Source organism: Prionailurus viverrinus, chromosome B2 (assembly GCF_022837055.1).
Source record: "Prionailurus viverrinus isolate Anna chromosome B2, UM_Priviv_1.0, whole genome shotgun sequence".
Taxonomy (NCBI): domain Eukaryota; kingdom Metazoa; phylum Chordata; class Mammalia; order Carnivora; family Felidae; genus Prionailurus; species Prionailurus viverrinus.
The window spans coordinates 139,873,328-139,900,745 of record NC_062565.1 but is presented as its reverse complement, the minus strand read 5'-3'; the positions used below and the strand labels follow the sequence as shown (position 1 = coordinate 139,900,745).

The 27,418-nt window shown below is 35.6% G+C and overlaps 1 protein-coding gene across 7 annotated transcripts in view; it reads right to left on the bottom strand.

Moving 5' to 3' along the window:
* Window positions 1-27,418, bottom strand: part of SCAF8 (SR-related CTD associated factor 8) — a 198,071-nt gene that overhangs the window by 143,500 nt on the left and 27,153 nt on the right. For all 7 annotated transcript variants that reach the window (XR_007152313.1, XM_047859614.1, XM_047859611.1 and 4 more), the window contains 4 exons: window positions 19,151-19,234; window positions 14,926-14,970; window positions 1,772-1,933; window positions 582-735 (listed from right to left, as the gene is read on the bottom strand). Coding sequence is in view for 6 of the 7 variants with exons in the window: in XM_047859614.1 (XP_047715570.1) it covers window positions 582-735; window positions 1,772-1,933; window positions 14,926-14,970; window positions 19,151-19,234 (445 nt within the window). In the remaining variant the exon portion in view is untranslated. The remainder of the gene's footprint in view (window positions 1-581; window positions 736-1,771; window positions 1,934-14,925; window positions 14,971-19,150; window positions 19,235-27,418) is intronic.

Sequence of the window (27,418 nt, the reverse complement as noted above, 5' to 3'; positions counted from 1 at the left end):
CCCTCTCTCTTTGCTCCTCCCCTGGTTGCTCTAAGTAAATAAACTTAAAAATCAAAAAACAAAAAAGGATGTATAAGTGTATAGACACAGACACACACAACAAAAACTAAATATAAACCAAATGTTAATACTTAGATTATTATAAATTTTAAATGTCATTTAAATATACTTCAAAAAACAGGATTTTCAGATTATTATGAAAGTATTCTTGGCTCCATTAAATAATTTTTTCAGGGTTCCTTATAAATATTAAGTTCCCCTACTAAACTGGGAATATTGAGGTGATTTACATGCAAGTTTAAAAGACTACAGGCAGCCTAAACCAGGAAAAAAACCTAAGTGACAAACCAATTTCCCAACATTCATTATATTTGTTACTAGGGATTTAAAACATTTTTAGAAAAGAATTACACACAAATATAAAATCTGAGTTTATTTTTCCTTCAAATTACATTTCCTTTCAGTTATCTAATGCTAGATAAATTCTCCTGCACTGTCAAACAGTTATTTTACATATGAATAATCACCTGAAAAACAAGAGTAGAATATTCGGAGAACAAATCTCTAAGGAAGGAACATACCTGGGGTGTTGCTCATAGCAGCAGTAGTACTGGCCAAAACAGGTGTGACAACCGGGGGAGGAATCCCTGCTGCCATATCCAGAAGAGGCTGAATAATCTCACTCTTAAACACATTATTTTTCTGCCATAAGTTTAATACTCTCACTATTTTACTCTAGAGGTAAAAAGAAAAATGACATTTTAATTTTTTGCTTTCAGAGCCTTAGCACAGTCATTTCAGAGACTATTTGAGCAGCGGATGGGAAGGACGGATTAAAATACTTCTGTAGTCCTTTCCACCTCTGAAATCATGTTTCTGTAATTTTGCATTTGCTTAACACACTTGGAAAAAAAGGTTCATCTGGATAGATATACAAGGCAAATGAAAGCCACATTTAGCGAAAGGCAAGAATGGCAACTAGGTTCCAGCTTCTATGTGAGGTCTGAGGAGATCGCTGGTTAGGGCTGGCTGGAGACTGCGTTCAGGCTGCTGAGGTGATCAGGATTCATCTCAGCACCAAAGCTGTATTTACAGGTCATTTTAACTTTATTTTTTAAACAAATAACAAACTTCAGGACAAAGTCCTTATCTTACATGACTTTTTAAAAATTTAATAGTGCAATCAACCTATCAGAAGAGATTACTAAATTTCCAAATTAGCATCCAAAATAAGTAAAATTCTAACATCTTTGGACACACATAAACTTTTTTATTCTCTGTCAGGTTCCAAAGCCTTCTTTTTATGTGGTATGGAATATTTATTCACTCAGACTGGCAGGCAGCAGTGTGGTTTCTGGCACTGGTGAAACTCCACCATAAGAAAATAAATGTAGTTATTTTCTATCAACTGCTTGGCAGACCCATGTTTCATAGACACTTAATAGGTGCATATCAGCTCAGGTCAAATATCAAAACACTGAATTAGTTTTGTGTGCAAATAAATAAGCTTTTAGTGTATTTCCAAAAGCTTATTATAGCCAGTTTAACACCAACCAACTGCTTCAATAAGTTAAAAATTAGCAAAATCATCTACATCTCTCCACTTTCAGAAGATTCTAAGAATCTCAGAACATGGATAGTGTAATAACTAAATATTCAAATTCAAAATTACTTAAAGGGTAACAAAATCATAAATTAAGATAATCCAGAGTCTCATTAAGACCAAAAGGTAACGTAATGACTTTAAAAAAAAAAAAAATAAAAAGCATACCTTATCATCCCCAGGGCAACGATATAAATTCTGGAAAGTACTAATGATGTTATTACTAAATCTGGGTGCAAACACATCCTTTTCTTGACCAAACTGATGTCGAGATTGTCGTACAATAGAGTCAATAACATAAAGTCCAGGTACCTTGTATTCTGGTTTACACTGATAGAAAAAAGAAGAGTAGGAAGGGAAGGAATAATGAGAAGGAAGGTAGCCTTCATTATAAATCCTATACAAGTACAGAAACAATGCTTATGTAGACATAATGAATATTCAGACACTGACTATTCCACACCATCTGTCTCTAGAATAGCATCTTAAACAATCTACTTTGGCTACTCCAGACACCCAGTTCAACTGCCAATCACCTAAGTTCTGTAATAGTACTGCATAACTAGCTTGGATGACAAATAAAAGAATAAATAAGGCACTGTTATAAGAAAATTTTTTTTCTTTAATGATTTTGAAAAGCCACAAGGAAGGAAGCAGCAAATTTAGGAAAGAGCTCTAGAAAAAAGCATGGCCAACATGTATTAAACTTCATCTGTAATGTGTAACAAAGGGGTTTCTGTACTAAGGAAGGAACAAATAACAAGACAAACTATAACACTGTATATACACCGACCCTAAAGTCTCAAAAGTTTTCTCAACTACCACACCTGTAAGAAAGATAAGAAACTACCATTGTGATTACAAGAATCTATCCTATAAAAATATTTTTTAGCTACTCCACTGATCAATGTTTCTCAACATTCTTATCCACCACCCAAATTGAGGAATATAATATAAGCCTCCTACTTTCTTGCCAGAAGCTTTTCTAGCCTATCTGGTCAGGTGAGCACAATGAAGAATCCTTTTACTATTAAGCTTACTGCTCCTGGTTTGTCCCTATATCCAGAAGCATAAGAAAACCTGCTTCTCAAGCATATGTTACTTAACATGGAATCATGGCTGCAAGATTCAATTTTCGGGTGTAATTAGGTAAGTATTTCACCTAAAGTAACTTCCTGGCAATCATATATGGCACTAAAGTACAATTACATTCTTGAAAAATCCTTGGAAACTCAAGTACCTCAATCCACCCCCAACACACACACACACGCACGCACGCACACACACACACACATTTCTAATGGCATTATCAATGGAGACAATGGGTGATTCCATTCTTCAAAAAGACAAGATGATGCTTCATTTGTTCCTTCAAATACTCTTTTTAAGTTTATTGATTTTGAGAGAGACAGTGTGAGTAGGGGAGGGGCAAGAGGGGGGGAGGGGGGAGGGAGGGAAGGAGGGGGGAGAGAGGGAGAGAGGGAGAGAGGGAGAGAGAGAGAGAGAGAGAGAGAGAGAGAGAGAATATATCCCAAGCAGGCTCCACACCATCAGTGCACAGCCCAAGAGCTGGACGCTTAACCGACTGAGCCACCCAGGCACCCCCTTTCAAATACTCTTCAAGAACATTATCCTTAAAGTCTTATTTACTCAAGAAAATGAGGAGTCCTTTAGCACCAAATCACAGTATCTACTGCAACATTCTGACTGTTAAGAACTTGAAATATTTCATAGAAGGGCAATAATGTTGGTGTTTGGATACTGAAGTTTTAAGTTGAACCTACCTAAAGGTTGAAAGTTAAGGTTTTTGAAAGTCTGAAATAGTTTTCCCTCAAGTTCCGAAAACATTGAGCATTATTTGTCCTTCAGCTCATGTATCTGGCCAAGGCTATTTTCCTGATTACCATACATTCAAAGAAACAGAAACCTAACCAAGCAAAAAATGTATCTTAGTAAAGAGAAGAAAAATTTTTAATTTAATGAAAAGCAGGATATTCATTTTGTTAAAATGTATCTATTCCCTAATGCCACAAATATAGATAAGTGATTAATAATTATTTATTAAATATTTTATTGGCATTTTAATTTTCCTAAAGACAAAATAATCTGAAATATTTCATATAAATAACTACCCTGAGAGTAAGACTGAACAGAATTTAGAAGTTGCTCATAAGAACTTCAGAAATTAATACTGAATGCTAAGTAATGAATGTACTCAATTTTTAAGAAATGCATCTTTTTCTTTGATTTGTACAAAAACTCAGATTACAAACTCACAACACAGAAGAATCATGAGTGCATAAGATAATAAATGGACCTTTATGGCCTACTGTGAAGATTCCAAAGCTTCAAAAATATATTAGCAGTTTAGTAATAAGCTGTAAGGCCTAAGGGAAAAAACATTTCTTCATCCACAGGATCTTTAGATATACTATACATTAAAATGTTGTGGGACAGATTTTCCTTCACTTATAGATTAGGTACTATCAGTCACATAAAATGACAAAAAAAAAAAATTCTTAAGTATGACCTCATGCTTTAAAATAACTTAGTAATTGGTAAACTTAGCTAAGTCAACAACTAGAAACCTAAGGAAAAATTAAAAACAAAAATGTGAAATGTTTTTTCAATTTTCTCTTCAAGTTCTATCAGTACTAAAAATGCAGTAATTCTTAAGGCTTTCCACTGGTATGAGAAATTTTTACTCTTTAAATAATAAGCATAAACTTATGTCATATTGAGTTTTCAGTTATAACATCTTCAAACTACATTCTAGTAATTTCTAATTTTTTGTGCTTCAGAAATAGCCCTTTTTAAAGGGAGAGAAAGGCAGTAACACAGGGAGAATGCATCTTTGAACATATTTTGTGATTTTCATTCTAATGTTATCTAAGCTATTATGTGAATACCATCAAAGTCAGGGTTTTTTGACAAAAATACTCTCTAGGTTACTTGGACCACATACTTTGCAATATATGAACTATTACATAATCTAATGATTCATTAGACTGAGACTGCAATCAAGATGGCAGAGCAGCATGGAGACTCTCAGCTGGTCTCCTCCCTGAAACGCAGCTAGATCAGTACTATATAACACATAGCATTTATATAACAATTCTATTATTAGAATTTGTGCTGCCATTTTCAGCTATTAAAAGTTAACATTAGGAGCACTTGTGTGGCTCAGTCAGTTAAGTGTCCAAATTCAGCTCAGGTCATGATCTCACAGTCTGTGAGTTCGAGCCCCATGTTGGGCTCTGTGCTGACAGCTCAGAGCCTGGAACCTGCTTCAGATTCTGTGTCTCCCTCTCTCTCTATGTTCTGTCTCTATCTCAAAAATAAGTAAAACATTAAAAAAAAAAATCAAAAAGTTAACATTAAAGGAAACAAAGCTAGAATGGTAAAACCAGGAGCACGTGGCTGTACTTGCAAAGCACTGAAGGATGCTGACAAAAGCATGTAGTAAAGGGCTGTTCCCAGGACACGGCCATACCTGACACTACATGAGTTCTCAAAGTGAATACCAGAGAAAAATCCTCTCCTGTTTCTGGCAGAAGGGGGAGAAAAGGAACCATTTTGAGATAGCCAGCAGCATTCTGTTCTTAAGAAGGTATGCGCTCAGGAGAATCTATTTAACCAGAGCCTCAATGACCCGGAGGAAAAATACCCAACTCCAGTCTACTATAGCCATCCTGTCCTGCCTAAGAAGGATTAAGAAAAACTAAGAAGCATGTGTTAAGTCCATGATCCAGAGATACAGGCTCTATAAAAAACCTACAACTAACATCATACTCACTGGTGATAAACTAAAAGTTTTCCCACTAAGACCAAGTATGGATGACAACAAGGTATGGATGCCCCTCTCACCAACGCTTTTCAATATCATATTGGAAGTCCTAGCTAATGCAAGAAGACAATAAAAGGAAATAAAAGCTACAAAGATTGGGAAGGAAGGTTCAACAAATACTAAACATATACAATTGAGCCTACAAGATCTTTACTGCTATGAACCAATCTACATATTACTTAAGGAAACAACATTTAATTACATAACTTAAATTGGAAACACAAAATAAGTGTAAAGAATAAGTGGTATCTTCTTTTAGATGGTAAACACACTACTTTTCTGTCATTTTTGAGACTTCTGATGATTCAAGTTTTCCCAAAGTGTGCAACCTCAGAAGTTCCAAGAAGTCTAAACTAGAATTTAGAATCACGATAATAGGAATACTAGCTGGGGTTGAAAAAAAGCAAAGAATTCTTTTCTGCAGAGATAAAAGAAGTAAAATCTAGTCCAAACGAAATTAAAAATGTTATGACTGAGATGCAATATCAAATGGACACCACAACAGTAAGGATGGATGAAGCAGAGCAGCAAAGCAGTGATCTAGAAGATAAAATTATGGAGAATAATGAAGCAGAAGAAGAGGGAAACAAAGACAAAAGAGCATGATACAAGACTTAGAGAACTCAGTGACTTTTTAAAAAGGAATAGTATCTGAACCACAGGAGTCCCAGAGATGAAGAGAGAGAAAAAAGGGCAGAAGGTTTACGTGAGCAAATTATAGCAGAAAACTTTCCTAGTCTGGGAAAGGACACAGACATCAAAATCCAAGAAGCACAGAGAAATCCCATCAGATTCAACAAAAACCGACCATCACCAAGGCATATCATAGTCAAATTCACAAAATACACAGACAAGGAAAGAATTGTGAGAGCAGCAAGGGAAAAAAAAAGTCCTTAACATTTAAGGGAAGGCAAATCAGGTTCGCAGCAGACCTATCCACATACACTTGGCAGACCAAAAGGAGCAGCAGGATATATTCAATGTGCTGAATCAGAAAGAATTCTTAATCCAGCAAGGCTGTCATTCAAAATAGAAGAGATAAGGAGTTTCCCAGACAGACAAAAACTACAGAGTTCATGACAACTGAATCAGGCCTACAAGAAATCTTTTTTTTTTTTTTTAATTTTTTAACATTTATTTATTTTCGAGAAAGACATAGAGACAGAGTGCAAGCTGGGGAGGGGCAGAGAGAGGAGACACAGACTCTGAAGCAAGCTCCAGGCTCTGAGCTGTCAGCACAGAGCCCAATGCAGGGCTCGAACTCACAAACCCTGAGATCATGACCTGAACTGAAGTTGGACGCTTAACTGACTGAACCAGCCAGGCGCCTCAGGTTGCAAATAATTTTAAGGATTCTTTGAATGGAGAAAAGACAAACAGAATAAAAAAGACCCAAAGCAACAAAGACTAGAAAGGACCAGAGAACAACACCAAGTCTACAAGGCAACAAAATTCAACTAAAGTCATATCTTTCAGTACTCACTCTTAATGTCAATGGACTAAACACTCCAATCAAAAGACAAAGGGTATCAAAATGAATAAGAAAACAAGACCCATCTATATACTACTTACAAGAGACCCATTTAATACCTAAAGATACCTGCATATTGAAATTAAGGGATCTATCATGCTAATGGTCATCAAAAGAAAGCTGGAGTAACTATACTTATATCAGATGAACTAGAGTTTAAAATAAAGACTGTAACAAGAGATGAAGAGAGCATTATATCATAATTAAGGGGTCTATCCACCAAGAAGACCTAACAATCGTAAACATTTATGCCCCCAATGTGAAAGAACCCAAATACATAAATCAATTATCAAAAACATAAAGAAACTCACTGACAATAATACCATAGTAGTAGGAGACTTCAATACCCCACTTATAGCAATGGACAGATCATCTAAGCAGAAAATCAACAAGTGAACAATGGCTTTGAAGCACACACTGGACCAGATGGACTCAACAGATATATTCAGAACATTTCATCCTAAAGTAGAATACACATTTTTCTTGAGTGCACATGGAACATTCTCCAGAACAGATCACATACTGGGACACAAATCAGCCCTCAACAAGTACAAAAAGATGGAGATCATACACTGCATATTTTCAGACCAAAACGCTATGAAACTCGAAATCAACCACAAGAAAAAATTTGGAAACACCATGAATACTTCAAGATTAAAGAACACCATAGTGAAGAATGAATGGTTTAATTAAGAAATTAAACAGGAAACTGTTAATTTTTTTTTCTCTTAACGTTTATTTATTTTTGAGACAGAGAGAGACAAAGCATAAACTGGGGAGGGTTAGAGAGAGAGGGAGACACAGAATCTGAAACAGGCTCCAGGATCTGAGCTGTCGGCACAGAGCCTGACGCGGGGCTCAAACTCACGGACCGTGAGATCATGACCTGAGCTGAAGTCGGACACTCAACCAACTGAGCCACCCGGGTGCCCCAAGGAAATTTAAAAATATACAGAAGCCGATGAAAATGAAAACACAACAGCCCAAAACCTCTGGAAGGCAGCAAAGGCAGTCATAAGAGACAAGTATATAGCAATACAGACCTTCCTAAAGAAGAAAGGTCTCAAATACACAACCTAAACCCACACCTAAAAGAGCTGGAAAAAGAACAGCAAATAAAGCCCAAAACCAGCAGAAGAAAGAAAATAATAGATTAGGGCAGAAATCAATGATACTGAAATTAAAATAACAGTAGAACAGATCAATGAAACCAGGAGCTGGTTCTTTGAAAGAATTAACAAAATTGATAAACCCCTACCCAGACTTCTCAAAAAGAAAAAAAGAAAGAACCCAAATAAAAACCATGAATGAAAGAAGAGAGATCACAACCAACATCACAGAAATACAAACAATACGAGAATATTAAGAGCAATTATATGCCAACAAATTGTGTAATCTGGAAGAAACTGACAAATTTCTAGAAACATATAAAACTACCAAAACTGAAGCAGGAAGAAATAGAAAATTTGAACATACCCATAACCCGTAAAGAAATTGAATCAGTAATCAAAAACCTCCCAACAAACAAGAGTCCAGGGCTGGATAGCTTTCCAGGGGAATTCTACCAAACATTTAAAGAAGAGTTAGCACCTATTCTTTTGAAGCTGTCCCAAAAAACAGAAATGGAAGGAAAACTTCCAAACTCATTTTACGAGACCAGCATTACCTTGATTCCAAAACCAGACAAAGACTGCACTAAAATGGAGAACCACAGACCAATATCCCTGATGAACACAGAAGCAAAAATTCTCAGTAACATACAAGCAAACCGAATCCAACAATACATTAAAGAATTACTCACCGCAATCAAGTAGGATTTATTCCTAGGATAGAGGGCTGGTTCAATATGCACAAATCAAACAATGTGATACATCACACTAAGCAAAGAAAGAATAAGAACCATGTGATCCTCTCAATAGATGCAGAGAAAGCACTTGACAAAATACAGCAATCTTTCTTGATTAAAACCCTCAAGAAAGTAGGGATAGAAGGAGCATACCTCAAGATCATAAATGACATATACGAAAGACCTATCGCTAAGAACATCCTCAATGGGGAAAAACTGAGAGTGTTCCTTCCTCCTAAGGTCAGGAACATGACAAGGATGTCCACTCTCACCACTGTTATTCAACACAGTGTTGGAAGTCCTAGCCTCAGCAATCAGAAAACACAAAGAAAAAAAAGGTATCCAAATCGACAAGAAGGAAATCACACTTCTACTCTTCACAGACGACATGATACTCTACGTGGAAAACACAAAAGACTCTACCAAAAAATTGCTAGAACTCATACATGAATTCAGCAAAGTCTCAGGATACAAAATCAATGTACAGAAATCGGTTGCATTTCTATACACCAATAATGAAGCAGAAAAAAATCAAGGGATCGATCCCACTGACAATGACACCAAAAACCTTAAAATATCTACGCATAAACCTAACCAAGAGGTGAAAGATCTATACACTGAAAATTATAGAAAAGCTTATGAAAGAAATTGAAGAGGACAACAACAACAACAAAAACAAAAAGGAAAAATATTCCATGCTTACAAACTGGAAGAACAAATATTGTTAAAATGTCGACACTACCCAATGCGGTCTACATATTCAATGCAATCTCTATCAAAATAACACCAGCATTCTTCACAGAGCTAGAATAAATAATCCGAAAATTTGTATGGAACCAGAAAAGACCCTGAATAGCCAAAGCAATCCTGAAAAAGAAAACCAAAGCTGGAGGCATCACAATTCTGGACTTCAAGCTGTATTACAAAGCTGTAATCATCAAGACAGTATGGTACTGGCACAAAAACAGACACATAGATCAATGGAACATAATAGAGAACCCAGAAATGGACCCACAAACGTATGGCCAACTAATCTTTGACAAAGCAGGAAAGAGTATCCAATGGAAAAAAAGACAGTCTCTTCAGCAAATGGTACTGGGAAAACTGGGCAGCAACATGCAGAAGAATGAACCTGGAACACTTTCTTATACCATACACAAAAATAAACTCAAAATGGATGAAAGACCTAAACGTAAGATGGGAAGACATCAAAATCCTAGAGGAGAAAACTGGCAACAACAACCTTTTAACACTGGCCACAGCAACTTCTTACTTGACATATCTTCAGAGGCAAGGGAAAGTAAAAATGAACTATTGGGACTTCAAGATAAAATGCTTCTACACAGCGAAGGAAACAATCAGCAAAACTAAAAGGCATCTGACCAAATGGAAGAAAATATCTGCAAATGATTTATCAGATAAAGGGTTAGTGCACTAAAGAATACATAATACAGGATTCCATTTATGCAAAAGTAAAACACAGGTTAAACAGCATTGTTTAAGAATTAAGACTTATAGAATAATACTGTAAGGCCAAACAAGGACATGACTAACATAAAATTCAGACTATGTTCACTTAAAGGGATATGATCAAGAAGAGACACTTGGGGACTTTAGTCAAAGCTCTATTTCTTGGGGCGCCTGGGTGGCGCAGTCGGTTAAGCGTCCGACTTCAGCAAGGTCACGATCTCGCGTCCGTGAGTTCGAGCCCCGCGTCGGGCTCTGGGCTGATGGCTCAGAGCCTGGAGCCTGTTTCCGATTCTGTGTCTCCCTCTCTCTCTGCCCCTCCCCCGTTCATGCTCTGTCTCTCTCTGTCCCAAAAATAAATAAACGTTGAAAAAAAAATTAAAAAAAAAAAAAAAAAAGCTCTATTTCTTGAACTGAGTGGTAGTTACACAGGTAACTTTAAAAAATTTAGGTTTACATGTTTTCTGCACTTTTCTGTAAACGTGTTAAAATATGTCATATTAAAAAAGAAACATTTATATAAACATCCTCATGTTCTTAAATAAAAAACAATAGGCAAAACATTAACAAGGACTGATAAGCTCGAGATATATTTGAAATGTACATATAAGGTGTATGGGAAAAATAATGGATCTAAAATATCCTGGGGCAAAGGAATTTTAGTAACAAGTACACAAGGAAAGTGAGAATCTAAAAATTTGTTTTCAAACACTCTCTGGCCAAGTGCCCAAATCTTTGTGTAACCCACACCTGAGGCCAGAGGCCAGAGTAAACTTTCAAGTAGTATTTCTAGCCTGTGGAATACCATCATATATTGTTGATTTATCTTTTCATTTATTACTATCTCTCATTAATCTATAAATCCTTCACAGCTAAAACCTAGACTCACAGGTAACACATTATCAAACTATTGCCAGACTTCTCCTTTCCTTGCACTGTCTATGGTGGGTGAAGGGACAGTACAGAGAAGCTAATATGTGGTGTTCTGGAGTTGGAGGATACCCAAAATTACAAGTTTAATATCATTAATTCATACTTTAAGTTTTTCTTAGATCTCTCATTTGACTATATACATTGACAAATGGACCTTCTCACAAATTTGTTAAAATAGTTACTTCTGACTATAAGCAATACTCTAATTCAGTGGTTTTACAAACTGGGTTCCATAGAACAAAGTATCTATGCAATGGCCTCAAGGGCTATGGGGCAGAAAACAAAACTAGTGAAGTGGGCTTCTGGTTCCCTACCACAACCACTACTGCTACATTTTTACTTAAGTTTTATCTGTCTCCCACCCCCAATACTAAACTTCAAGTAAGAATAGGAAGGAGGGTGGGGCGCCTGGGTGGCGCAGTTGGTTAAGCGTCCGACTTCAGCCAGGTCACGATCTCGCGGTCCGTGAGTTCGAGCCCCGCGTCAGGCTCTGGGCTGATGGCTCAGAGCCTGGAGCCTGTTTCCGATTCTGTGTCTCCCTCTCTCTGCCCCTCCCCCATTCATGCTCTGTCTCTCTCTGTCCCAAAAATAAATAAACGTTGGAAAAAAAAAAAATTAAAAAAAAAAAAAAAAAAGAATAGGAAGGAGGGGCACCTGGGGTGGCTCAGTTGGTTAAGCAACCGACTTCAGCTCAGATCTCGCAGTTCATGGGTTTGAGCCCCATGTGAGGCTCTGTGCAGACAGCTCAGAGCCTGGAGCCTGCTTCAGAGTCTGTGTCTCCCTCTATCTCTCTGCCCCTCCCCGTCTCACGCTCTCTCGCTCTCACTCTCTCTCTCACTCAAAAATAAACATTAAAAAAATTTATTTTAAATGAACAGGATGAAAAAAAGTTTTCCTCTAGTATTAAAAAATTATATGCAATCTTGAACCTCATCAAAACTAAAAAATCTTTGTTCTGTTCTGCAAAATACCTGCGTGTTAAGAGAATGAAAAGACCAGTTACCAACTAGTAAAAAAAATATTTACAAACCATAATACTGACAAAGGACTTACATCTAGAATATTAAGAACTCTGAAAACCCTATGGTAAGAAAAGATCCAATTAGAAAATGGGCAAAAGACACAAAAAGATATTTCACTGAAAATGCCAAGTAATAAGCATGTGAAAGTATGTTCAATGTCATCAGCCACTAGCTAAATGCAAATGAAACCACAATGAGACATTACTATACACTTATCAGAATAGCTAAAATAAAAAAAATCGTGGTAACACCAAATGACGGCAAGAATGTGGAAACTGGATGGATCATACACTGTTGGTGGGACTATAAAATGGTACAGCCATTCTAGAAAACAGAAGCAATTTCTTATAAAATGAAACATGCACTTACTTTCCCAGAAAAATGAAAACTTACATTCACACAAAAATCCATAGACAAATGTTCCTAGCAGCTTTATTAATAACAGCCCCCCCCCAAATGGAAACGACTCAGATGATGGGGTAGACACACTGGGGTACATGCGTAGTACCATGGAATGTTACTCAAAATGAAAAGAAGGGGGAAAAAAATGAAAAAGAAGGAACCATTAGACATAAGCTCTATTTGGATGGATCTTAATAAAATTATAATGAGCAAAACAAGCCAATTTCAAAGGGTACATTTACATAACATTCTTGAAATGGCAAAATTAGAGAGAGGGAACAGATTAATGACCCCCAGGAGTTAGGAGTTAGGCATGGCTACTGGTGTAGCTACCCTGGAAAACAGTACAGAGGTTCCTCAAAAAGCTAAAAATAAAACTACCCTACAACTCGGCTATTACTAGGTATTTGCCCAAAGGATACAAAATACTGATTTGAAGGGGTACGTGCACTCTGATGTTTATAGCAGCATTATTAACAATAGCCAAATTATGGAAAGAGCCCAGATGTCCATCAACTGATGAAAGGATAAAGAAATGTGGTGTGTATACACACACACACACACACACACACACACACACACACACACACACACACACAGAGGAATATTACTCAGCCATCAAAAAGAATGAGATCCTGCCATCTGCAACAACATGGATGGAGCTAGAGTATATTATGCTAACTGAAATAAGTCAGAGAAAGACAAATACCATATGATTTCACTCATATGTGGAATTTAAGAAACAAAACAGATGAACACATGGGGGGTAGAAAATAGAGACAGGGAAACAAACCATAAGATACTCTTAACGACAGAGAACAAACCAAGGGTTGCTAGACGGGAGGTGGGCTGGGGATAGGCTAAATGGGTGATGGGTATTAAGGCCTGGGCACTTGTGATAAACACCAGGTTTTACATGTAAATGATAAATCAATAAATTCTACTATTACACTATATGTTAACTAACAAGAATTTAAATAAAAGTTAAAAAAAAAAAAAAGATCCCTAGCTAAATCCTACGCACAAAAAGGTTTAAGATGCACTGCTCTATACATCTGGAATGTCTTTGTAAGTTCATCTATTTATTGATTTTTAGTAATCCTGACACCCAATGTGGGGCTCAAACTCATGACTCCAAGATCAAGAGTTGCATGCTCTTCTTCCAACTGAGCCAGCCAGGTGCCCCGACATTTGAAAATGTTTTAAAAAAAACTTTTAAAAGCTTTAGTACAGGGGTATTTTCCAAATCACCAACGTTTTTATTTTATACTGTGATTTGCCTAAAACACATGGCACACTTATTATTTTATTTTGCCTTGTGTCTTAGCCTCACTTCACTAGTTCTTCATCTCAAAATATATTTTACTAATACCGTTAAGTATTGAGAAACCAAGACATTAGATAAAAGCTGAATCACATAAAGGTTAATTGATTTACTCAAGGTTACCTACCTAGTTTAGTGACACAGTCACCTCACTTTGATTCACATATCCTTCTCTCTGTCAACTATTTTTAAGAAACACTGCTACCTTGCTGAATCCTTAATGCCATATACCACTGATTCTCAAACTGGTTGTGGTTACATCTAGGCACATGGACATGGGCAGAGTACAAAACCTAAATTCAATTAAAGTACAAACATAATACCATTTTTAAAATTTTAAGTACTATGTACTCCTGTCCCAAACTGTGGCATGAATAGGGCACTGATCACCAAGACTGCTTATAAAAAGCACTACTACATGTGTGTAAGACAGCTGTTTTCAACTTCATCTCCCTCTGCTTACCCTGAAAAATGGAATTTTAAGTCTACATAATAAGATGTTGAGATGTATAATGTCCTAATGGATGAGACAAAATGAATTAGCGAAGAGAAGTAGCCGGTAGGCAATGTCTTCTCCACACCTTATCTAAAAGTCTTGCTATCTAGGCATTCTGCTTAAAATGACCAGCAAGAATTTCCTGAAAAGCTATAAAAAGCAACAAATTTAGAATGCTATTTAAAATCAATCATATGCACACCATTTTTTTCAAGTGACAGATGCTCACTATGGCACTGCAAATTGACAATAACATCTACCTGAATAAAAGCTATTGTTTTTAGAATTATACAAAAAGCACTACCATTTTATTAATTAGAAAATAAGTGAAATCACTTTTAATAGCCCATCAAAACAATTTAAACTTGAGTATCTGATTTAAAAGAGTAGAGCACAAGGCATTAATCTAGAATTATAGTATATTTAGTGTATATATGGAAAATTATATACTTACTTTCTGAATGAATTTCTCAACACTCTGTACCACGTGTTTATAGAACTGAAAGAAAAAACATGAAGTGTACTTTTAAAATCTGTTCAATTAGATTCAAATTTTCCTGTTACACATAGGTTTAACATAGTTTCAAAGGTTTATCTAAACAATAATTTTTAATCATGAATTTTGAGACAAACATGTCACTCCCATTCATAAGCATGTAACTATGACATCTAATTAGTAAAGAATTCTTGACATACATACATACATACATACATACATACATGCATGGTCAGTACAAGTGACCCTTGAACACAGGTTTGAACTGTGTGGGTCCACTTACACGCTGATTTTTCTCAATAAATATAGTACTGTAAGTGTATTTTATCTTATGATTTTCTTAATAATATCCTATTTTCTCTAGCTTACTCAATTGTAAGAATATAGTATATAGTACATATACTGTATTTAATCAACTATTTATGTTACCAGTTAGGCTTCAGGTCAACAGTAACCTATCAGTAGTTAAGTTTTGAGGGAGTCCAATGTTATACATGGATTTTCGACTGTGTGGGGGGATCAGCACCCCACCCCCCATGATGTTGAATTGACAATTTATGTATCCAAAGTGTGTTAAGAGATACAAAAGAATTCAATCACGGTCCTTATAAAACCATACTTTCCCAAGTGGTTGTGTTGACAGCAAAGTACTGGTAATAAGCACACAGGCAAAGGTATATTCTTACTTTCATGGAAGGGAAAGACCTCCTACAGTATCTTTAAATTAGGGTAATACTAGAAAAATCAAATAATGAATAGTATTAATAAATGAATGCAAGGGAATTGTTTTCAACTTCATTATCTCCTTCTGCTTCTCCTGGAAAATGGAACGACAAGTATATGTAATAAGATACAGAGATGTATTAAGTTCTCATGGATCAACCAAAACAAATCAAAGGAAGTGAAGTAAACACACAGATTAAAAACGAGTAATGGGCTACTATCAATTATAAGAAAATAGATGTAAGTTTTAGAAACAATTCGCCTAAAAAGGAATAAAACAAAAATTATAGATTTAACAAAAGGTATCTACAATTTGTGTGTAATATATTTTAGTTTATGGCAATTGCATATTAGCATATTTGTTTAAAGAATTTCAATTGTGCTTCTATTTATACTTTCATCTCAGGAATTATATTTTTAAGGGCCATCCTCCTAGACTGGAGAGACACAAGAACATTCCTCTGAACTGCATCATGAAATCCAATATTGATAAAATAAAAAATAAAGGAAAACCTCATTACTAACAGTCATCAAATCAAAATATCCAAATTTAAGTTTGGCTAAAATTTTCATACTATAAAGGAATAGTTTACTCACAAGTTTAAGTTGCTTAAGCAAAAAAAAGGAAAACAACTACTTAAAAGTTAGTTAAGCACTACTTAAGCATTTAAAATTAACATACAAAATATTAATTGCATACTGAATCATTGTTATTAAATAATAATTCTTCTGGAAAACATCTTGACAATGCTTCCTGCTTCTAGCCATTTTACTACATGTAATTCTGGGTAAAACTGCTTACTAAATTTTAATTCAAAGTTTATCAATTCACATAGGCCTTCTTCCCTAATAGGTTCATCTGTGAGATTTTTCTGACAGTGTGCAATGTTAACTGCCCATCAAAATAATCATGCCTCTAAACACTGATTAAAAAAGAAAAACAATGACTTACCTCAGTATGAACCACAGTATCATTTAAATCTGATTTAAAAGGCAGTTCAAATCTCAATTTATGTTATGTACTAAATGCAGTTTAAAATAATACAGTACTGCAAAACAACTGGTCTGAACTCTTGAAAAATGTCAATGACATAAAAAACAAAACAAAAAAAGCTGGGTCAGGCTGAGTGACAGGACAAATAAATGTAATACACGATCTTACTGGATCCTGAAATTTCTTGCATGTGATCAGTGCACCACATAATTACTTAGGAAATGTCTTTGTTCTTAGGAGAGTCAAAATCAAATATTTAGGGATTTAAGTGTTATTATGAATGAAATCTGAAACTCAAACAATTCAGCCAAAAAATGTGTTTGTGTGTGCAGAAACAAACCAAATGTAGCAAAATATTAACAAGTGGCAAATCTAAGAGAAGACTCTGCGTTGCTCATTATATTTTGCAACATCGATGTTGAATTTTCAAAATTAAAAAATTTAAAGCAATAACAATAAATCAAAATAGTATATCAATATTTAGGTTCTTGATTAAGAGAAACGTGGATTCAAATCTAGCTGTATTTATGCTGACTATTGCAAATTAATTTCTCTTAGGTCCTTCCTACACCTGAAAAATAGAAATAATGTTGGCGCCAATACTTACAGAGTATTTTAATTAAAAAGTATTCTCAGAGGGAAGGGGGTGGAGGGATGGGCAAAATAGGTGAAGGGAAGTGGGAGACAGGCTTCCAGTTGTGGCATAAATAGGTTATCAAAAGGTACAGCATTGGAAATATAATTAATGATACTGTAATAGCAACATATGGTGACAGATGACAGTTACTCGTGTTGAGCACAGGACAAGGAATAGAGATACTGTATCACAAAGCTGTAAACCTGAAATGAGTACATTATGCGCCAACTATACTTTATTGAAAACAATTTTTAAAAAGTATTCTTCCTCAACTTATATAAAATACATCAATTATTTTCACAGAATAAAAATGGTAATAATAAACATGTTTGTACACTCTCCAGATCATGATCATAAAAATCAGATCACAATGTAAAATAGGATAAAGAAAGTCCAAGAAACTAAATATTCTATACTAAGCCTATCAGATATCCTGAAAAATCACTTTTTTGGAAAAATTCTCTTGGCTAAGTGCTTACTGGTCACTGTCCTTATCACTTATCACCTCTTTGATTTTCCACATATAAACAGGGATTTTAACTATAATGATGTAAGAAATTAACTGTACATCTGAAAACTAAGCTTTGGCCATCAGAACACTGAAAAATCAACTATGTCAATTTTTTCCTAGTGGCAATTCTCTCTGTAAATAGGAATTTGTTAAATCTAATAGATAATGCGGTTATTCAAAGACAACTTATTCAAATAATTGGTGCTTCTGGTTATGGCTGATGTTCTTATTTATAGTAGGAAAACATATCGCCAAATATCCACAGGTTGAAACCTACTTAATTAAAAATAAGCACTCATTCATTCTCAATTTTAACAGCTTACTAAAGCAGGGAGTCTTAACTTTGGGGACAAGAATCTCTTAGAAAGAGGTGTCTGGTTGAACTTCAAAAGGTCCTTAAGGCCAAGAAATTTTATGCAAAATTTTGTGCATCTGTATATTTCTCTACAGAAAGTCCAACCTTTCTCTGAGATTTTCAGAATGTCCATGAGTCAACACAGATTGGCTCAAAACCACTGTATCAGAGCAATGGCGAAATGCCTGTGGCCTCTACCCCCAGTTCAAATGTCCTATAAACAATAAGGCTCAATTATTTTTCATAATGTCTCATTTTCAAATATATAGAATTAAAAAAAACATTAATTTTTATTTAGAAACCTTTTACCAAGATTCTGTAAAGTCAGTGTGACAAACAACAGCATAAACACATTCTCCACAATGTGGCCCTATCTTAAATCTTGCTTATGAAAAGTAAAGAAAAATGATAGCTTCAAGTTCATGGAAGAACATTTATCAAAATGTTAAATGTTTAGCTCTAGGTAGGCGAGCTAGCAGGTGATAACCAGATTTTCATTTTTGTGTTTTTCCCCAAGAACACTTATTAACTCTGTAAAGAGGAAGAAAATACACAGTTGACCCTGAAACAACATGAGAGTTATAGGAGTAACCAACTGATTGCACAGTCGAAAATCTGCACAGAACTGTGACTCCCTCAAAATTAAGTACTACTGACCAGAAGCCTTACCAATAACAAAATGTAACACATATTTTCTGTATGTATCATATACCATATTCTTACAACAAAGTAACCTGGAGAAAAGGATATGTAATTAGGAAACTCCTAAGGAAGAAAAAAAAAAATCCACAGTACCTGCACTGTACCTATGAACAAAAAAAAAAATTCACATGTAAGAGGACTGTGCAGTTCAAATCTGTGATGTTCAATGGTCAACTATATAATCTTTAACAATTATTCCTCCTCTAAAATATTAGTATAGTATTTTCTTCTGAAAACTCAAGTGTAAAATTTATTACTCACCTTAATAGCTTTGATGGCAGCCTTAGTAATTTGGGTCATTTTGGCTTTAGAAATGGGTGGTTTATAGTCATTCAGGGAATACAACTGACAAAAAAAGAAAAAAAAAGAACAAATTTTAAATACAGCAAAACTAATGGTCTCTAAGCAATTACAGAAAATTACCAAACATTTCCATTTTTATAGTCTCAATACAATCAAAGTGCTGGTTTCTTTTAAAAATCAAGTTCAACAACATTAGCCATCAGAGAAATGCAAACCAAAACCACAATGAGGGGGCACCTGGGTGGCTCAGTCAGTTAAGCATCTGACTCTTGAGTTCAGCTCAGGTCATGATCTCAGGCACGGTTTGTGGGATCAAGCTCTGTGTGGGGCTTTGTACACAACAGGACAGAGCCTGCTTGGGATTCTCTCTCCCTCTCCCTCTTCCCCTCCCCTGCTCCAGCTTGCTGTCTCTCTCTCTCTCAAAATAAAATAAACATTAAAAAACAAAAACAAAAACAAAAACCCACAATGAGTTACCACTTCACATTTACTTGATTATAATCAAAAAGACAGATAATAACAAGAGTGAGCAAGGATGTGCAGAAACTGGAAAGCTTATACAATGCTAGTGGGAATGTAAAATGGGGCAGCAGCTTTGGAAAATGGCTTGGTGGTTCCTCAAAAAGTGAAACATAGCGATACATAATATGACACAGCATTTCCACTCCCAGGTATATACCCAAAAGAAATGAAAATAATGTTCACATAAAAACTGTACACAAATGGTCATTACAACATTACTCATAAAAAAGTGATGTAAAAAAGTGGAAAACCACCCAATGTCCATCAACTAATGAATGCACATAATATGTTAAAGCCATTCAGAATATTAGCCATCAAAAAAGGAATGATACATGCTACAAAATAGATGAACCTTGAAAACATTATACTCAGTTAAAAAAAACTATATTAAAAAGACCAGATATTACAAAATTCCATTTATATGATATGTTCAGAAAAATCATATCTACTGGTGACTGCCTACAACTGGGGGAATTTGGAAGAAATGATATGTTACTACTAATGTGTACAACATTTCTTTTGGGTAGTAATAAAAATATTCTAAAATTGATTGTGGTAATGTTGTACAGTCATACTAAATGCCACTGAATTATACACTTCAAATTGGTTAACTGTATGGTATATAAATTATATCTCAAAACTTTTTAGAAATCAAAGGATTTAAGGTTTAGCAGTAATCCCCCATGCCAAAAAAAATAATTTTGTTTTGAAATTTCTCATATAAGCAAAGGATGATAAAACTGCTTAGAGAGAAAATCAGTTAAAGGTGGGAAAATCAGGGGGCACCTAAGCTTTGGCTCAGATCATGACCTCAGAGTTTGTGATTTCGAATCCTGCATCAGGCTCTGAACTGATGATGCAGAGCCTGCCTGGGATTCTCCCTCCCTCTCCCGCAATTGCTCTCGCTCTGTCTCATAATAAATAAATAATTTTTTTTTTAAAAAGGTGGGAAAAATCAGGCAGTGAACAGATAACTAAGCTTAAATGAATACTGATTAAAATTTACATTGTACTCAGTGATGCTAAGATTTTAACTATAATGCTACAAGATTATTAATTTCAAGTCTGAAAACTAAGCTTTGGCCATTTGAATATGGCCAAAATAAATCTGAACAGACTTTAAAAGTAACTTAAACAGAATGTTAGTCAACTGGCAATTTAGGGAGTCCTCTACAGGTTTTGCTTCATCTATCAATGAATTCTACTGATTTTTACCCAGTTTCCCCCATATTTGTCTCCTCTTCCTACTCCTACCACCATCACAACCACAGCTCAAATCACTTTCATCTCTCACACAGACAACACCTCTAAATGGATGTGCACGCCTATCTTTTCAAAAACTAATCTGATCAGTTGACTAATACCCCTTAAAAGGTCGATGACTTCCCATGCTTTGAATAAACACATGGTTCAATTGCTGCCTACCTTTCCAGTCTCATTTCGCCCCATGCTCCCATCCTGAGCCCTTTGCTCTAGGCACAATGGTCTTTTTTTTCAGTTTCCTGCCACAGAGCCTTTAAAACGGACCCATTCCCTCTATTTGGAATGCTCCTCACCATGGCCTCCTTGCCGGTTAATGTGCAGTCATACATCTTAGTTTAAGCAACACCCAATGAGGAATCAGCCAGATCAATAATTCCCCTTTCATGCTCTTACTGTACGTCATTCAGCTCTGAAGCACTCATCATAGCACTCTGACATTTATTTGTTGACCATTTAACTAATACTTGATTTTTAAAAGAACTGTCACAAATGACAGTAACACCAAGGACAAAGAATGTAAGTTCCTTTAATACAGTTTATGTTAATATGATATTAATGGTACAAGAGCTGTTCAAGCTGAAATCAATTGTGAGGCATACAAATATCCTTCCGTTGAAGTACCCATCTGTTGATGACACTGCCACCCATTAGGGTCAAGATCCCATCAGATGATATAAGAAACTACCTCTGTCAAATTTACAGGAAATTTTTTAAAATATTTATTTTTGAGAGAGAGAGAGAGAGAGAGAGAGAGAGAGAGAGCGAGCAAGCACAGTAGGGGAGGAGCAGAGAGAGAGGGGAAGACAGAGAATCTGAAGCAAGCTCCAGGCTCCAAGCAGTCAATGCTGAGCCCGACGCAGGGCTGGAACTCATGAACCGTGAGACCATGACCTGAGATGAAGTCAGTCGTTTAACCGACTGAGCTGCCCAGGTGCCCCTCACAGGGAATTTTAATATATTTCTGTCTTCAATTCTTACCCGTATGCCAGTCTACTCACCAGGTACAAAATAACATCAACACATTCTACAGTGCTCACGCCAAGCTGTATATAAAAAGTAAAGGTCAATTTCCCAGAATTTCTCATAGGCTCTGGCTGCTGCCTGTCTGAGACCCACTCTCGCCTTCTCCTACAAGAGAGTAAGCTCAAAAATAGAAACTGTGTCTTTTTTGTTTAGATTTTTTCCTTTTCTCCAAACTGTACCTTCAGTATCTTCAAAAAATAAATATTTGTAAAGAATAAATTAAAATGAATACACATAAGACACAACATTGTACAAGCTTTGCACAGAAAGACCTGGATAGAAATTCCAACTATGTTACCTTAGTACAAGTTGCTAAAGTTCTGAAGTTTCATTTTCTCATTCACAAAGTAGAAACTCATTTCACAGAAACATCACATATAATAAAGCTTTTAGAACATATTAAAGTTACTCAACAAGGCTAGCCATTATTAAAATTAAAATCCTTCTCTCTGGTAGGTATTCTCCATCTAATTGAACAATATGAAGGGATCCATCAAACATCTATTCACTCCAATACTTGCAAGTCCATTCTAAAATAACTTCTATTACTAGGGAGATGAAAACGCATCAGGTTCTATGCGTTGACTATAGATTGCATGTAGCAAAGCCCCCAAGTCTCAATCAAGTATTCGTCCATATCACAGCACACCAAAGCTTCGTTTTTTCTCTTTGTGTGTGTTGAGGGCTGGAGGGTGAGTTAGGGGACATGCAATTTAGACCTATAAAACATTTTTAAAAGGCATCTTTCACCAGACATCTCCTCCCCCTTTTTAAATGCAGCTACTGCAGAAATTTAAGGCAGTACTCAGAGAAATACTGATAATAAAGTACTTTTCCAAGGCTCACTTAATATATACACTTCCAACTAACCATTATTCTGGATTCTCTAAAGTCTCATTTCTTTATTAAATCTGATCATCAGAATATGGACACAGATCATTTCATTTAATTCCCCACCAAATGCCTTTACTAAACTGTAAGTACACTGTGTTTTACCAATCTGTTAAAGAAATTATCTTTAACCCCCCCCCCAAAAAATCCCTTATGCAAGAATTCCCAAAGTATTTTCTCCTTGAATACAGAAACAGGATAATGATTCAGCTACTTTTCATGTGCTTACTTTTTTAATCAAAAAAAAAAAAAAAATTAATGTTTCTCCCATCCTGTGGCTTGGCTTCTAAGTGAGCCTGCTGATGTTTCTTTTACTTGTCTGAACATAAATCTCAAATGTCTATTGACATCTACTTCTGTGCTATATTTAACTATTAGTTTTACTGGATCTAAAAATAAAATGTATTTTCATGAGTGTCTAATTTTGATAAGCTGCTTCAAAGTTCCTTTGAAGTAGGTGGAGTATAAATTTATACATTTAATGAAGTAATGTGAACTAAGCACATGACTTCAGAGACAGCTTGTCATTATCCACTTTTCCTTCTATTCAACTTCTATCTCAATTTAAGTGTTCTATATATTTCACTGTTGTCAACTCTCTCAACATCAAACTCAATCCTCTAGGACCTGCATTAAAGACTATTTGTTGAGAATTGTACGATTATCACTACAACATTCAGTATTTTAGAAAAAGAAAATAGTGATGAAATACACTATCAGACCATTCAAAGCTTTTAAAAAACTTCTATAAATAATCCAATGTATATCAAGAGAGTATATTTAATCTTTAAATCTATAGGATATGACATAATGCGTGATAGACAGTAATAAACCTGTAATACCCAACTGATAACTTAATTCTGCTACAATATTGCCATTAGGAAGTGCCAAGCTTCATTTCAATCCTCATTCTAATCAGAAATACCAATCCCTCACCAAAAATTGGGAATGTTATTCTCCCTGTATTCTCAAAATGTGATCTGGTTTTATACTGGAAAATGTTGGAGAAGAATTAAAGTTTACTCTGGGACTTTTTTTTTTCCATTTGCCTGATGATTCCCACCACTATGCTTGGGTCAGAAGATAGGGGCTGCATGCACTCTAAGCTTGGGCTCTCTAGATATCCAGTTTTCTCATGTATATGTTTTAATCCTACACATCAATTTGTTGGGGTCTGGCTGGCTCCCTGCTATAGTGTTTTCTAAAGTCTAAAGTGGCTACTGATTCCTGTTAGTTTGTTCCATCAAATTATTCCCTTTGTTAAGACTATTTTAACTTTTCTAGGGCTACTGATACCTGCTGTGTCTGAAAAACAAGCTTCTTCCCCTCAAATGCTATGTTCTAATGTTATTTAATCTCATGTGACAATCCTTTATTTATATAAACTCTCCGTATCTGTCTGACCTCTGACTGAAACGAAGTCCCAGTCTTGACCTGTCCTTTCCTTTGGCTACTAAAGACTTATTTACACAAAGACATTAAACAATAGCCTGGGTTTCAGTCTAATTAATTCCTTCCTTATGTTTCACTCCCTTCAGGAACTTGTAGGCACATCAAATGTATTTTTTAGATATGAAAACAACAACTAATCAAATCAGTTTCTAATGACTTTAATCAAGTTTTGGGAAATTTTTTACCTACACTGAGATATGTGAGTTGCTGCTGGCTGCTTTATTTAGAATAAAGATCTTTAAAGTTGCTAGCTGTCAACTACTGATTAGGCCAAGGAATAGTCACCACGGTAAGTATTTTACACTCTAAGACTACATGGTCTCTTATCACACTACTCAGCTCTACCCCTGTTGCAAGAAAGCAACCGAGGACCAATTCACACATGAATGGGCAGGGTATGTTCCAAGAGAAGTCACCTACAAAAGCAGGCCAACTCTGAACTTGGGCAATGTTTCTCAATCCTAGAACTGTGCACTTTTTTTTCCTTTTAGATAAACACTGCAATCTCATGTCTCTGGAAAGCATATTCATGTCCTCCTTGATCCACCCTCTTCCACACGCTGAGTGTGACTCATCACCCAAAACTTAACAAAATGTTGTACTTCATGCTGTTATTTTAAGGGAACTCACTTCACAAACTTCAGTGCCTTTCCCAATGTGAGCATAGGTATTACATGAATTCTATCATTACCTTGGAAGAGCCCAAAAAAGAATTTAACTGACCACCCAGGAGAACAATCAAATTTAGGTAAAATCTTGCTCATTTACAGGTTAATTGTTAAACCTTCAAGGGTGTGGCTCCATGATCAACGGAATTAACCCACTATGTAAACCTAAAATAACTAAAACAGTGATCAATCCAATCCATCTTTCCCAACAATGGTCCTTTACTGCCTTGGTAGTACTAGTTAGAATCCCTCAAATCTCCAAAATCAGAAAATCAGAAATTGTGGAACAAACACAATCCTGATACTTTAAATTCAAGACAGCAAGCTGACTACAGACATTTTTCTCCTCTTCCTCCTATTAGGAGGACAATAAAGGAATACAATTTTAAACAGGTAAAACAAAAAAACAAACAAACAAAACCTCACAATGAAAACAGAATAGGAAGGGGAGTATAATCAGCAAACAAGATGTCACAAATTTACAAAAACTGGAAATATTAAGGGGATTAGTAACTGAGGACATAAAGAGGAAACCACAAGCCACAGTACACACAGAAGATACACCCAGAGGAAAATAATTTGTCCTGCCTAATTCCAGAGTCCCACCACGCAAAATTGAGGTATTAAAGACAGCAAGAGCAACACAATTGAACTAATACCTCATCTATTCTTGCAAAAAGTCAATAACATCTAAAATCAACTATTCAAGAAACAGTATTACAAAAATACTGCTTAGATACATGAACGTAATCAGCAAAGGAACTAAAGTATTAAGAACTAAAACATTTTTCTCTTTGGAGGATCCAGCGTAAGGTGAGAAGGATGAGCTTCAAATAAAATTTCTTTTGTCCTTAAAAAAATTACATGCCTATGTTACTTTGAAAAATATAATAATCATATTTTAGTGCAATCTTGTTTTAACTATACTTGCCACATTGGCCCTCCACAGTATCTCTCCCCTCAAAATTCTTATGTTGAATCCCCAACCACTAATGTGACTGTATTTGAAAATAGAGCCTACACGGTGGTAAAGTGACATGAGATTGTAAGAGTGTAAAGTTACAAGAGATCATAAGACTGACTCAACAGGACTAGTGTCATTAGAAGAGACACCAAAGATCTAGCTCTCTCACATGGCCGTGTGAGGGGGCCACATGACTACTAGGACCTGAGGTAGCTGGTAGGAACTGAGAGCAACCCCCCAGCCCATAGCTAGCGAACTAACCAGACCTCAACCCTATAACAGCAAGGAACTGTATTCAGTCAGCAACCTAAATGAAGTTGGAAGAGAAACCCATGTCTTGAATGAGAGCATCCAGCCTAGAAGACACCTTGATTTCTGCCTGGTGAGCCCATCAGCAAAGGCAGCAAACTAGTGCCTGGGCCATGACCCGTGGAATTTGTAAAATAAATCTGTGGTCCTTTAAGCCACAAGCTAAATTTGTGGCAATGTGTTACACAGCAACAGAAAACTTACACAGTTAAAAAAGCTGTAAATGATTTTTCTTCATTATATCTTGACTGTATAGATTTTTTTAACTTTCGCAAAATATTTTTGTGAAAGTTATTTTTATAATTCAAAGTCAAAATTAAAATGAAAAAAAATTTCCTAAATAACTTGAAACATAAAAAAATAGAAATTCAGTGTTTTGCATATAGGAATAAAAAAGTAAGTAAGAGACTTGTTTCACTGATAGTCACTTTAAAGAGATTATTCTCCAACTGTAATACCTGAGAACGAATACTTTACTACAAGGTTTACTTCAACTATATCCAAAATTTGTCACTCCCAAATATACAAGTTCTCCTCTCCTATATAGCAGGATCTTCCAAATTATTTTTTGATTTGAGATAAATATTAGATACAATGAAATATTAGATACAATAAGCATGTACTGAAGTAACATAAAATCAGTTGCACTTGACATAGCAGAATGTGACCAGAAAGTAACAACAGAATTAACAGTAGCAGATTCAACACTAAGAAAACGCAACATTAAAAGCATGTTCTAAAAGAATAATGCGACCAACAGTGACTTTATACTCAGATTTTTATTTTTTTTATTTTTTTACATTTATTCATTTTTGAGAGAGAGAGAAAAACAGCACAAGCAGGGGAGTGGCAGACAGAGAGGGGGACACAGAATCTGAAGCAGGCTCCAGGTTCTGAGCTGTCAGCACAGAGGCCGACGCGGGGCTCGAACTCATGGACCGCAAATTCTGAGCCACCCAGCTTGACCAACTGAGCCACCCAGCTGCCCGTACCTCAGATTTTTTAAAGTAAATTTCTTTGTAACAAATGTTTGAATGAAAACTATACATAAGCTTGGGTTATTTCCATTGAAGTAGAAATATTCTTGAACAATCAGAACTTTTTAGAGCAAAAGATATGTTACAGATGTTCTGC